The 13,318-nt window shown below is 36.4% G+C and overlaps 1 protein-coding gene across 3 annotated transcripts in view; it reads left to right on the top strand.

Moving 5' to 3' along the window:
- Positions 1–13,318, top strand: part of SPICE1 (spindle and centriole associated protein 1) — a 54,024-nt gene that overhangs the window by 18,337 nt on the left and 22,369 nt on the right. For all 3 annotated transcript variants that reach the window (XM_088024521.1, XM_028110591.2, XM_028110589.2), the window contains exons 5-10: positions 2,996–3,098; positions 3,874–3,980; positions 6,384–6,496; positions 12,052–12,188; positions 12,398–12,535; positions 12,933–13,198. In XM_088024521.1, coding sequence (XP_087880647.1) covers positions 2,996–3,098; positions 3,874–3,980; positions 6,384–6,496; positions 12,052–12,188; positions 12,398–12,535; positions 12,933–13,198 — 864 coding nt within the window. The remainder of the gene's footprint in view (positions 1–2,995; positions 3,099–3,873; positions 3,981–6,383; positions 6,497–12,051; positions 12,189–12,397; positions 12,536–12,932; positions 13,199–13,318) is intronic.

Raw genomic sequence — 13,318 nt, 5'->3', positions numbered from 1 at the left:
GCCAGATAATGTACAGATGTACCACAATTTATTTATCCAGTGCTTTATTTGTGCAAACTTAGGAAGTGTATTGGACTATAGTTTAGGCTTCTGGTTAAGAATATACAGTGGTTTAAACAAAATAGAAATCTCTTTCTCTCTATGAAACAGTTCCCAGGTAACTGGTAGTTGGTAGGATCTCTGGGTTCCTTTATTCCAGGGCTTCCATCACTGAGTAGAGAATGGCTGTTCCTGCTTCCTTCAGCTGTATCCAGCCAGCATGAAAAGGGAAAAAGAAGGCATGCTACTCCTTTTACATATCACCCAGAAATTCTGTCTTATATCCCACTGTCCAGAAATTCATCACATGACCATTCTCACCTAGTATGATGGTTAGGAAATCTAGCTGTGTACTTGGCTAAAACTTGGGAATCCTGTTGTTAAAAGGAAAATGAAAAGAAGGGAGTTTGGTGGGTAAGTAGCAGGTCTGTCACCCACAGATTGTTACCTGCCTTGTCACTGTAAGTAATACAATGAATATGCTTGAATATGTTTTTAAATACATGTAAAACTATATTTGTAGGATAGATTATTTTTTTAAAAGATTTTATTTATTTATTTATTTGAGAGAGAAAGAGAGACAGGGAGAGCACAGAGGGAGAGTGAGAGGGAGAAGCAGGCTCCCCACTAAGCAGAGAGTGCAAAGTGGGACTTGATCCCAGGACCCTGAGATCATGACCTGAGCCAAAGGCAGATGCTTAACTGACTGAGCCACCCAGGCACCCATTTGGATAAATTCTTAAAAGTGGAACTGCTGAGTCAAAGATATGTGCATCTATTGTTTCAATGTTGCTAAATTTGTAATGTCTATGTTAAGGGATGTGATGGGACCAAATGAAGAAGCCTCCTTGGGCATATTCATCTAGGCAGTATCATCGTGTATTGGAGCTACCAGTGCATCCCCCAGAGCTGGACTCCTAGATTAACAAAGTTAAGAGAAAAGCTCTTTGGCTAGCATAATCATTTGCTGTAGGATGCATTCATGTCATGGGAATCAAGCAAATGAGGGTCCAAATTCAGAGAGAGGGAAACTTTGATAAAGTTTTATAAATTCTAAAAATATAATAACTTCCCAAATCTCTCTGTAATTTCCTATTTCTATCTGGTTTTTATTATCAGAGAACAGAAGTGCTAGGATAAAAAGTTTTTGATAATGTTTTTGAAGGGAACTTTGGCTGATCCTTTGCAAATCCAAGATATGTACCACTATTCATAAGTTTGATTTTGTGCTCCGTGAACCCATCTGGGGAAGTAATGTATACAGATGGGCTTGCAGAGATTGGTTTACCTATCAAGAGGATGAGTTTTATCAGAAAGGAGTGATGAATAAATCTAGAGAGGGCAAAAGAAAGCCAGTACACTGATCTGTGGCCCCTCAACCCATCTGCCCCAAGAAGGCTGGGCAGAGACTGGCAAAGTGCAATAGGGTAGCGGCTTTCCTGGAGACCTCATTATATTTGATCATCAGGTCTTGAGATGATAAAATTATTCCTCTTCAATCTGCTTCTGTCAGTTATATCTCTTTATTTTGATGGAAGGTCAGTGATTTTTTTTTTTAATTGTAAACTCAAAACTGCCATTAGGAAATATTCTGTGTTATTTTTTCTAGTTTAAATGATAGATTATAATGCTCCATTTACTCTCTTGCCTAAGTTCTAATTGTGTGTACTTTGCAAGATCACTAACCAGGGATAGAAATTTGGTTCATAGAATAATATAATTTAAGTTGTAACAACATTCCAAATATTTCTAGAATGGTACATGTTTTCACTGTGTCCACATTCTTATAACACCTCTTTGGGGTGAGGGAAGGTGGTGGTATCTTCATTTACATATTAGGAACCTAAGCTTAAAGAGGTTGGATTTTGCTTAGTATCCCTTGACTGGGCCTGGGATCCCAGTCTTCTGTTTCTGAATGTGCTCTTTGCCTTATACCATTCCAAAACTTACTCTTTGTGGAAGGAACAAATTCAGGACTTGATTCTCAGCAACTGAGCCAGCCAACCAGATTGGCTACAGCAGAAGAAAGGGAAAATGTCAGAATGTGATTCTTGTTACTTTTCTCAGTGTCCTGAAACAGTAACTGAAGTCATATTATATACTTGTTTCCATGGGCTAGAGAGATTCCGGTAAGAACATTTGTTACCAGATGCTCCTCTCTATTGCTTTGAATCAGTGTTGGAAACTGGGGAGTTTCTAATTTTGAGCTGCCTCTCAATTTAAGAATGCCATCTGGTGGTGGTGGCTAGAGTTGACTTGCCTGTATCTCCTTGCTTATAATTATGAAAGTTCCTAAGTTGAAAGTGCCTAATTAGAGGCACTACTGTAATGGTATTTTTTGAGTTCTCATCCCTCCAGGATAAAAATCCAGCTTGTTTGTAAATACAGAAGTGTTACTTCTTTGTTTGATGCCCCCAAACTCACATCTGACCTCATATTCTCCTTAAGTTGTTGATCATGAACCATTAGCAGATTATGAAATCACTTTAAAGGTTGAAACACCTCTGAGTTTATGGCTCAGAGATTTATATCTTTAATCAGTGTTTTTCAGACTGTGGATCACAACTTGTTAGTGGATTGTGAAATTGAGTTGGTGTGTTGTAGCCATTATTTTAAAAAATAGAATAGAAACTAAAAGAATATCAGAGTGGTTCTCAAAAAGTAAGGTTAAGTAAGACTTTTATTTTGTTATACATTTACATTTGTGTGTATGCTGGGTCACAGTTTAATAATATATTTCTTAACTTGGATTGTAGTCAAGTATATGAAATCTAATTATTGTAATAGCCCCACCTACTGGTACTTATGGATATTGCCCCTGAAGGATTTTAGGAGGATAGTGGCCTATGGTTATTTTTATGCTCTGTGCCTTTGTATGGACTTTTCCTTTGTGATTTCGTAGTATATATATAGATTTTTTCCTGAATAATAATATTTATCATTAACACATGTCTAGATTCTTTCTGATCAATACCAGATGCAGGATGTATTAGAAAAATCTGATCATTTGATGGCTGAAGCAAAAGATCTGTTTGTTGATTTTCCCCGTAGGCGCACAGGTAACGTATTTCATTCAAACAAACACTTCTTTTTCTTATTAATCATAGCCCACAATGGCTGTTTGGAAGAATTTTAAATCTTTTTTTGGGCATCACATTATTTATAGTACAAGTAGTCTGGAGTGGATAGCATACAGGAGTTGTTCGGCATAGATTCATTATAATTTGTTTGCTTTTCACTAAGAATATTAACTATTACAAATTACAGAGCTAAGCAAAGGTAAGTTGTTATTATTTACTAGTATACTTTATGGTGCAATGTACAAGATTTTATTGTAAATATGACTTAATTTCCAGTTTATTAATGTTAAGTTACTGCAAAAGTATCTATCTATATAAAACTTGAGTAAAGCTTAATTTGAAGCCTAAGGCTACTTCAGTCTCTCTCTTGTCAGATACATAGCATTATTCACTTTAATGTGTATATAATCCATTGTTTATTTTAATCCCTAAAAACAGATCATTTGTTTTTAGTTTAAGGTTTATTAATGTGACTCTGGGCCATTTGCTTCATGTCTCTGAGTTTCAATTTACTGATCTATAAAATAATAATAGTAACAACCTCATCAGATTTTGTGAGGGTAAAATGACCTAATATATGTAAAAGCATTTAGAACAGTGCCTGGCATATAGTAAGCATTATCCAAGTGTGAGCTGCTATTATTATTATTTAAGATTTTTATGTGCTAATACAAACCTGCGGCAGTGTATAGTACTTGTGAAGTCAATTTAATTAAATGAAGTAAAATCATCATGACTTCTTTTCCTTCTGCAGGGTTTCCGAATGTAACTATGGCTCCTGATTCCTCTCAGGGTCCTATTTTGGTAAATCAAGACCCTGTCACTCAGGCCATTCTTCGTGAATCCATCATGGAGCCTCAGGTAATGTGCTGTCCTTATAGCCATCATGCTTATGTTGAAATTAAGTTTATGTAGGTATTGTGGTAAACATTTCAAAAACTTAAATATCAACAAATACCAAGTATGGTTGCTACAATTGTTCTTACTCAAGCATATTGCACTTTAGGTGAGTAATGTTTGTACCAAACAAGATAGGACTGGATGATAATACCTAGGAGGTAGGTACTATCATGACCTCCATTTAGCAGATTAAAAAAACTGAGGTTCAGAAAAATTAAGTACCTTATCCAAGATCACATAGCTAGTTAGTATCAGAGATGGCATTCAAATTGAGGCTCCATCTGCCATTATGGAAACAGTGGGGAGTCTTTTTACTTCCACTGTAGAGTGAGGCGGATCTGTGTTTACATTCTGTTTGTCCTAGTTGTTGGATCTTGAGTTGATTTTTTGTTAAATGGGAATAGAATATACTTACTATGGTTGTTGTGAGGATGAGCAGAGGTAAGTTATGTAAAGTGTCTAGTGTAATTCCAGAGACTAGTTCTTCATTAAATGTTAGTCTCTTCTAATAGTGTGTTTAGAAAGTAGCTACCCAGGAAACTTGGAATTTATTGACCAGTTACGTGGGAAAACTATATTATTGTAGTAAAATGTTAATTAGCTATATCCTAATCTAACTGAAACTCTTAATTAAAATGTTTAGAATTTTGAAATGGGAAACGTCTTTTAAAAGCTCATGAAGAATTTAATATTAAAATAAAACAACTTCTGAGGACTGACTAGGACTCAATACTTGTTTAGTGCCATTTCCTAAGTTATTTATATATCCTATGAAAAAAGGAGAATCATCAATTATAGAGGGATGATCCTAGGGAATTCCAAGGTCCAGAATCATTAAAAAAAAATCTTAAGTCTACTGTTTTCTGCTTACAAAAGGCAATTAAGTAGAATGTTACATGTTTTAAATAGCCAAAACCCATTAGACATATCTCCAGCCAAAAGCCATTATGTTTTGGCACTTAATTAAAAATGTTAGCTTTCAGATAATCATAGTCTCTATTATGGGAATGGGGGAATGGCAAGAGCTGGGGCTAGAGCGACAGAGAGGAGCTAGGTAATGAAGGGCTAAAGAACCAGAAAGTGAGAGGAGGGCCACCAAAGGATTTTAGGAAGAGTAGAGTCATGTTGAAATCAACTGTAGAGTGGAGGCAGGGTTTGGGAAGGACAAAACTGGTGAGAGGATCTGGTTAGAAGACTAGGTTAGAATTTTAGTGGAAGTGGTGAGGGCCTAACCTAAGCAATGGCAGTAGAGAAGGAGGTAGAGGGGAAGAGGGATAGGTTTGAGAGATTAAAAAGGGATAGAATTGACAGCATTTGGTAGCTGATTGGATGTGACAGATGAGAAAGAAGCATAACAGTTTGCTGGCTGAGCATCTCAGTAGATGGTAATGCTGTTCATGATCTTAGGTAATATGGCAGGAACAAGGCTTCTAGAAGAATGATAGGAGAGGCTTAGGGAGATGACCAGTTTTGGACATGTTGAGTTTATGTGTCGTAGGATGTCTACTAGGAATATCTTTTAGGCAGTTGGATATAATTGTCTAGGACTCCTGAGAAATCTGGGTGAAGATAGAAATTTGAGAATTCACAGCATTTGACTTGTAATTGCAGCTTTGGAACTAGATACAATCATTCAGAAAGGGAGTCAGATGAGAGGAGAAAAGGTCCAAAGGGAGGACCTTGAGTCCCACCAGATATTAAGAAAGGACAGAAAGAAAAGAACCAATAAAGGAGATTGGGAAGGAAGAGCTAGAAGAAGAGAAGAAAAACCAGGGAAATATGGTATCTTGGCAGTTAAAAGGAAGAATGTTATCAAGATGATCTTGAAGGAAAGAAAGGAATGGTCATTAATGTCAAATGAATCAAGAGAAGTAAGGGAAGGCAGATACTGAAAAATATCTATTTTATTTAGGAGCAAATCAAAAAAGGATGTTGACCTTATAGACAGCAGTCTGAGTGGATTGGTAGGGCAGAAGCAAAGCTGTAGGGCATAGGTGGTAAATGAGAAGTGGGGTGGATTGGTAGGGCAGAAGCAAAGCTGTAGGGCATAGGTGGTAAATGAGAAGTGGGGGATGACTCTTTCAAGAAGTTTGGTGGTAAAAGAGAGAAGATACAATGAGAGAGACTTGTTCACATTTAAATGCGGATGAGCTGAAGCCAGTATAGAGAGGTTGAAGATGCAGGAGAGGGAAGGGGCACTTGATGGAGTGGAAGGAGGAGGTGAGAGGGTTTAGGTCCTAGAGCACTTGTGGAGATGTTAGTGGTAGTAGGAGGGATCTCTCTATTATAATGACAAGAAGAAACAAAGGATGAGTGTACATATGACCAACTTGTGTTTTTATTTTTATTGTTGTGTTGAGAAAGGCTCTTAATGAAGTAGCTGATGGTGAAGAAGGAACTGGTAACAGCCAGTCCGAAGAAAGTGAGAATGAATTGGATAACTCTCTAAACTCTCAGTCAAATATGAATGTAGATAGGTATGTATATATGGCATAAATATCTACAGGGCTTCCCTTTTTTCCAAGGCCATTTCTTGTGTTTCCCAGCTTTATTGAGATATAATTGACATATAATGTGTAAGTTTAAGGTGTACAATGTGCTTATAGTATTTCTACTTGTGGAACTTAATGATGTTTTCTTTGTGACCTAATTTATGATTAAATTTTTGTGAATGTTCCACTTGTGTGCTTGAGAAGAAGGTATATTCTATATTAACAAGGTATAAAATTTTATATGTATATCCTTAAGATCTACTTCATTGATGATGATGTTTACTTCTTCTCTGTCTTTACTTATTTTTGTCACTATCTCATATTGAGAGTAGTGTATTAAAGTCTCTGTTAGTGTTTTTCCATTTTTCTTTGCATATGATGTTCAAGTATATTTAATTCTGTTTGAAGTTAAATATCTCCATCCTGATTGGTGTGTTTTTTGGTACATGGATATCCATAAGTATTGTATTTTCATTGTGAATTATGGCTTTTAGCATTATAAAGTATCCTTTGTCACATTTAATGCCTTTGGCTTCAGTTCTACTTTGTTTGATAATCAAGAATAAAAGCTCTGCCTTCTTGTTTCTAATTGCTTGGTTCATCTTTGCTCATTCTTTTATTTTAGCTTTTCTGAATTACTGTGTACTAGGTGTATCTTTTGTATTCAACATAGAATTGGGTCTTGTCTTTTCAGCCAGTTTAAAAATCTTTTTTTTTTATTGGTGAAGTAAACTTGTAATATTTATTGATACAGTTGATGTGTTTGATGTCAACTTTGTCATATTATTTTATAGTACTATATATATTATACTATAATTATAGTTTTCCTTCTCTATGTAATGTTTTCTCTGTTCTCTTAAACATTTCTTTTGGTATTTAGGAAGTAATTAATTTTGTTTTGACTGGTTGCCTTTATATCTACCATTTATAGAGCCATTTAGTCTCCTATTTTCTTTAACCCTTTGCTCTCAGGTGTGTTGGCTTTAAATGGTATGCTTTGACTTCCACCTATGGCCTGTGCAACAAATAATTTATTCTATATTTTCATTCTTTCCCTTTTTCTCTCTGTCCTTCTCTTTTAGCTGCATTTTTTTTTGCTTTGACAGGACATAAAACATTTACATATTATTCTTTCCTGTGTATTGCTATTTTTGTTTTGGTCTTGGAGCTACAGTTAAATATATTAAATGCTCATCATCAGTCCTTTTATAATGTTTCCCTAGTTAACTCTTGGTTGGATCACTCATTTAGACAAACTCATGCTGTAGGGTTTGTGAGTTCTATTCTTTGAGTTCTTGAGAGCTTACAAGTTTTTCTGTAGCTTTGATATTTGAAGGACAGGTTGGCCGGATATAAAATCTTTGATGCTTTGTTTCCTTAACTTTTTTGAAAATGGTTCTCCACTCTTGGTTTACTTTGAATGTTGCTTTGACGAGTCTGATGCTAGAATAATTTTCTTGCCCTTATAAATAATTTGGCATTTTTATGTATTGATTTCCTTTATATTTAAAATTTATTTTTTTTATCTTTAAAATTTAAACATTGCTAAGCTGTGTCTTGAGTTTACCTTTTCAGGTTGGTTTTTCCAACACAGTTGGCTTTTTTTGTGTGTAGATTCAGTTCTTTTCTTTCTTTCTTATTTTTTTTTTTCTTGGAAGTTTCCTTGGGTTATGGTTTCAAATATTAGTTTGATATCATTGTTTTTTTTTTCTTTTTCAGAGATTCCTTTTATTATATAAAAGTGATGTTTCTTGTTTTCTATTTCTTTTTTTTTAAGATTTTATTTATTCATTTGACAGAGAGAGAGACAGTGAGAGAGGGAACACAAACAGGGGGAATGGGACAGGGAGAAGCAGGCTTTCCGCTGAGCAGGGAGCCCGAAGTGGGGCTCAGTCCCAGGACCCTGAGATCATGACCTGAGCTGAAGGTAGACTCTTAATGACTGAGCCACCCAGGTGCCCCTTATTTTCTATTTCAAGTACTTTCTCTCTAACCTTTTTTATTCTTTACTTTTTGTTGTTGTTTTCCTGTAATTCTTCAGTCTTCCTTATTAAATGTTTATTTAAGAATTAGCCATTGGGCACATTGTAATTTAATCTTTATTTCTGAGTTTTTCTTTTTCTTTGTATTCTTTCCTGAGTCCAATCAGTTCTTATTTTGTTCCTGCTTTTTTGTCCACCTCTGCTCTTAGGTTTAGAACTTCTGATTCAAGATATATATCTCCAAATGCTTGTTTAAGTATATTTAATTCCATTTAAAGTGTTTGTTACAGTTTTCTTCTGCTTTTTCTTGGGAGGGAAGAAATTTTTATTAGCTGGAATATTTCAATTAAATTTTCTATTTTGTTATATTGTCTTGTGTGGATGTAGACTGTTTTAGTTTGTACATTTTGTGGGAGAGGGTGGGAGTTTGGGGTAGGTCTTCTCTCAATTATAGTGAAGCACAGTTATTTTAATGGATGCCTCTTTTTTTAAGTATCAGTGGGTGAAATTTGGGTTTGTCTTCCAATACTGTTGTTTTTTTTTTTTTTGTCTTGAACTGGTCTCCCTAGTTAAGCATGTTAAGATAACACACTTTTTTTTGCCTTCAGCACTCAGCCTCCTAAGAACTCTTCTTTCTTCCTGTTCACATCAAGAAGTGGTGCTTTTCCAAGACCTACCACCTTGGGTTCTACACACTTCTTGGTAGTATTTTGACTGCCCATGTTTGGGGTTTGTATGTGTGTGTGTATGTGTGTTTCCTTCCTTTTTAAGTATTTGCATACTTAGAGTGGACTTTTTCTTTCTGGAGGTGGTTTTGTCACCATTAGGCTCTCTGCTTTCTTCCCTGTTTATTATTTTCAACTACCCTCAGTCCCTGCTAGGGCTTCTGACAGGAGCTCAAGAAATATCTTGGCTGGAGTTCAGTGTGTATTTTTCTACTTACAGATAATTTGAAGTTAGTAGTATTTTCTGTCTTCCAATAATGTAGAAGGTATGGGTTATGTGCTATTTTTGCTGTTTTTGTTGCCCTGTCTAGTGGGTTTTGGAGGATGTGTGGAGTGATTCAAATTTAGCTGGTCACTGTTTCCTTAAGGACACTTGGAAACATGTATCATCTTTTAAGCACTTTTTCTTTCAGAACCCAAATATAACTAATCTTGTGCCAATATTGCTTTTATTCTTTACATTAGAATCAAATTTTTGTTTTTTTATTTGGTTGGGCAAAGTTAGTTTTATCTCATTAGTTGTGTGAATAGGTGGTTTCCAGTTTTGAATACCTTATGTCTCAAAATATTACTTGTTAACTGTTAAACATGAGGTATCAGAAGATGCATTAGACTTGGGATCTGGAGACTAAGTGCCTTCTGGTTTGAAAATTTCTATGAATATATATTCCTGTATAAGCTAAAACAACAGAAATTTATTCTCTCACAATTCTGGAGGCAAGAAATCTGAAATCAGTTTCATTGGACCAAAATCAAGGTTTTTTCAGGGCTACACTTCCTCCAGAGGCTCTAGAGGAGAATCTGTTCTTTGCCTCATTCAGGTTTTGATGGCTGTTGGTCTTCCTTGGCTTGTGACAGCTGCATCATTCCAGTCTCTGCCTCTATCTTCACATCACCTTCTTCTCTGTGTATGTTAAAGTCTTCCTTTGCCTCTCTTTTATAAAAATATACATGATCCCATTTAGGGCCCACCCAGGATAACCTCACATCCCAAGATCCTTAACTTAATCATACCTGCAAAGACCCTTTTTGGCCATTTACAGGATCCAGGGCTTAGAACATGGACATATCTTCAGGTCCTACCATAGTCCACTCAGTGACCCACCTGCAAAATTTATATTCACCCCCATTTCAATATTCCCCAAGTGTCTCAGCATGAAACTCAAGTTCAGAATCTCATCTAAATGTCATCAGCCCAAACCAAATCTTATCGTCTCAAGCAGGTATGGGTAAGCTCTGAATAAGACCTATCCTGGGCAGTATTCCTCTCTATATATGATCCTGTGGAACTAGAAAACAAGTTATCTGCTTTGAAAATGCAATGATGGAACATGCATAGGATAATTTATAGACATTCCATTTGAAAATCCAAGGAAGAAAGGGGTCACCAGTCCTAAGCAACTTTGAAACCCAACAGGGCAAATTCCATTAGGTTTCAAAGCCTGGTAATAATCTTCTATGTCTTGAGGCTTCACCCTTTGGATCCATGGCTCTGTCCTTTGTGCCTGTGGCTCTGGCCTTAGCCTCTGTACCTGTGGATTTGGCCTCTACATCTCCAGCTCTGGCCTTGAAGTCATTCTTCCTTTTCCTTGAAGCCCATGTTTACAGCTGAGTAATTTTATCAGCCTGTTTGCTGACTGTAGAATTTTGGGAGTCTGACTCTTCCTTCATTTTATACTATCTCTGTCCTTTTCAGTCCATGCTGCAGTATTTCTGCTGGTATAACATTCTCAAAAGACCTTGTGTGTCTCCTTTCTATGTTGTATGCCATTAGACAAGAGTCCCTCCAGAGATCTTCCCTGGATAATCCTATATATGTTGCTGGCTTCTGCTGAGATCATTGAGGGGATCCATGAGTCAGATGCCTAATCTCTTCAGATTAGCAAAACATTGTCTAGCCATACACATGTCCTCTCCAGGGCATGCTTTCCTAACAGTGTAGTGTCTCCTAATTTGAGCATCTTTTGCATTCTGGGGAGGCTGAAAATTTCCCAAATCATCAAGTTCTGGTTCCTTTTGGCTTAATAGTTCTTCCTGCAGTATATCTCTCTCCTCTTGCATTTCACTCTAAGCAGCAGTAAGAAAACAGGCTGCACCTTCAACACTTTGCTTGGAAATCTCCACAGCTAAATATCCAAGTTCATTGTTTACGAGTTCTGCATTTCACACAACTCAGCTATGTTTTCCGGCACTTTTTATGGTTGTGTGAATGTAGTGCATTTTACTTCTCCACGCATCAATTGGTGGACGTCTGGGTTGTTTCCACTTTTTTGTCACCTACCTCTTTAAGTCTCAGTCCAATTGAGGAATAGATGAAGGAATCAAGTGGTTGGAGATTAAATTATCAGCCTTATCAATGAGAAAGATGATTATAGCCAAAGGTTTAACTCCCTACACTGCAGCCCTTCTTCCCATTCCTTCTCCCTGTTCCCAGAGACTCAGGGCAGAGTCTGTTCCAGTCACTTTACTTCAGTGAAGTGTTCTGAGGACAGCCTCCTTCACAGGAGAGAGAAACCAGTAAAGACCAAGCCATGTACTTTCTCTGGGAGAGAGAGAGGAGAATGGGGCCCCTATCACAAAACTCAGAAAGGGGAAATTGCTCCTGCGAGTAGGAGCCAAGGTAGGTGGGAAACTGGGAGGGAGATGGAATTATTTCTTCTAACACTAAGAAGACTGGCATTTTAGCTATCTGTCTTATCAGTTAAAGCAAAATGTATTTTTTCTTTGATTATGAATTACTAAAAGTGCCCTCAATCAAACATGTAAGCAGTTGAACAGTTTAAATGATAGCATTTATTAATTCTAATATAGCTTGTTGTCCCATAATTTATAGATTTCTCCACCAACTAAAGGAAGATAATTCTGAGTTAATTAATAAACTGTGGACTGATATTCAGCAGAAAATAACAACACAGTCACAAAGCCCTCCAGGAACTCCATCACCTGCCGCTCCATCAGGAGAACAAAAAGGTTTGTTTTCCCCCATTGTATTATTTCTCACAGAATAGTGACTTGTTTTATTATATTCTTTCTTAAACACAGTAATTTTTAAAGGACTATTATTTGAGTTTTGACTGACTTTACCTAATTGAATGAAATGCTGATTGATCTATTAATTGGAATGCTTAAAACTGTTTTTGTTCACTTGAGATTCTTTTGGAAATATTTTTTTCTTTTAGCTGCTCTGAATGCTACCAATGCTGTCAAGAGAATCCAGACCAGGCTTCAGTCTGAAGAATCTACTGAGACTCTAGACTCAAGTTATGTTGTGGGACAAGTGCTGAACTCAAGGAAGCAAAAACAGTTGTTAAAGAAAGGTTCAGTCCCTTAGTTTACAAAGATGAATTATTAAACACATAACTTGATACAGCTTCCTTAATCTTAGTAATTAGTAAAGTTTATTAGTAATTATTAAAGTAATTAGTAAAAATTAGTAAAGTTTTTTCCCTTAAACTCATCCAGTTGGAGCTAATTAAGACTTTGTTGAACGGTAGCTAAGAAATGCCTCCAAATATAACATGTACTAGATGGTTCTAGTACATTCATTATAGATAGTGTAAACCTGGTTGAAACAGTATGAATTTTTTATGAGAAATGGTGATAACTTCTATAAAAACCTTTTATAAACTGTGAATAACAGTCAATGGTTTTTCTAGTAGCTTGCTGGTATAATTTTTCTTGGTCTTCTAATAGAATGACTTCTGTCATTATCAGTGAAAGGAAAAGTGGATTCACATGCTCTTTCCAAGCAGAAGAAGAACGTGTTAACAGCTAGCACAGCCTCCACAGACTTACCAAATAGCAACAGTTCCAGCCTGGATGTCCTTAAACACATGATAAATGAAGTGGAACATGAAATGGAAGAATATGAACGATGGACAGGACGTGAGGTCAAGGGACTGCAGAACAGTCAGGGCCTTACAGGCTTCACTCTGTCACTGGTGAGCTCCCTCTGTCGCCTGGTTCGGTACCTGAAAGAGGTAAGAGCAAGAGGCTATTAGAGTCTCCTCTTCAGAGTGTTGATAGAAATGTTTGGGTTTTTTTTTTTTTTCCCTCTACACTTAAATTATTGCAATTTCCAAATGAAATATAGTCAGGTT

The sequence above is a fragment of the Eumetopias jubatus genome, unplaced genomic scaffold (assembly GCF_037043125.1).
Source record: "Eumetopias jubatus isolate StellerSeaLion01/CBP00866 unplaced genomic scaffold, mEumJub1_p1.0 scaffold_1, whole genome shotgun sequence".
NCBI classification, from domain to species: domain Eukaryota; kingdom Metazoa; phylum Chordata; class Mammalia; order Carnivora; family Otariidae; genus Eumetopias; species Eumetopias jubatus.
This window is presented reverse-complemented; position numbering and strand designations above follow the sequence as displayed.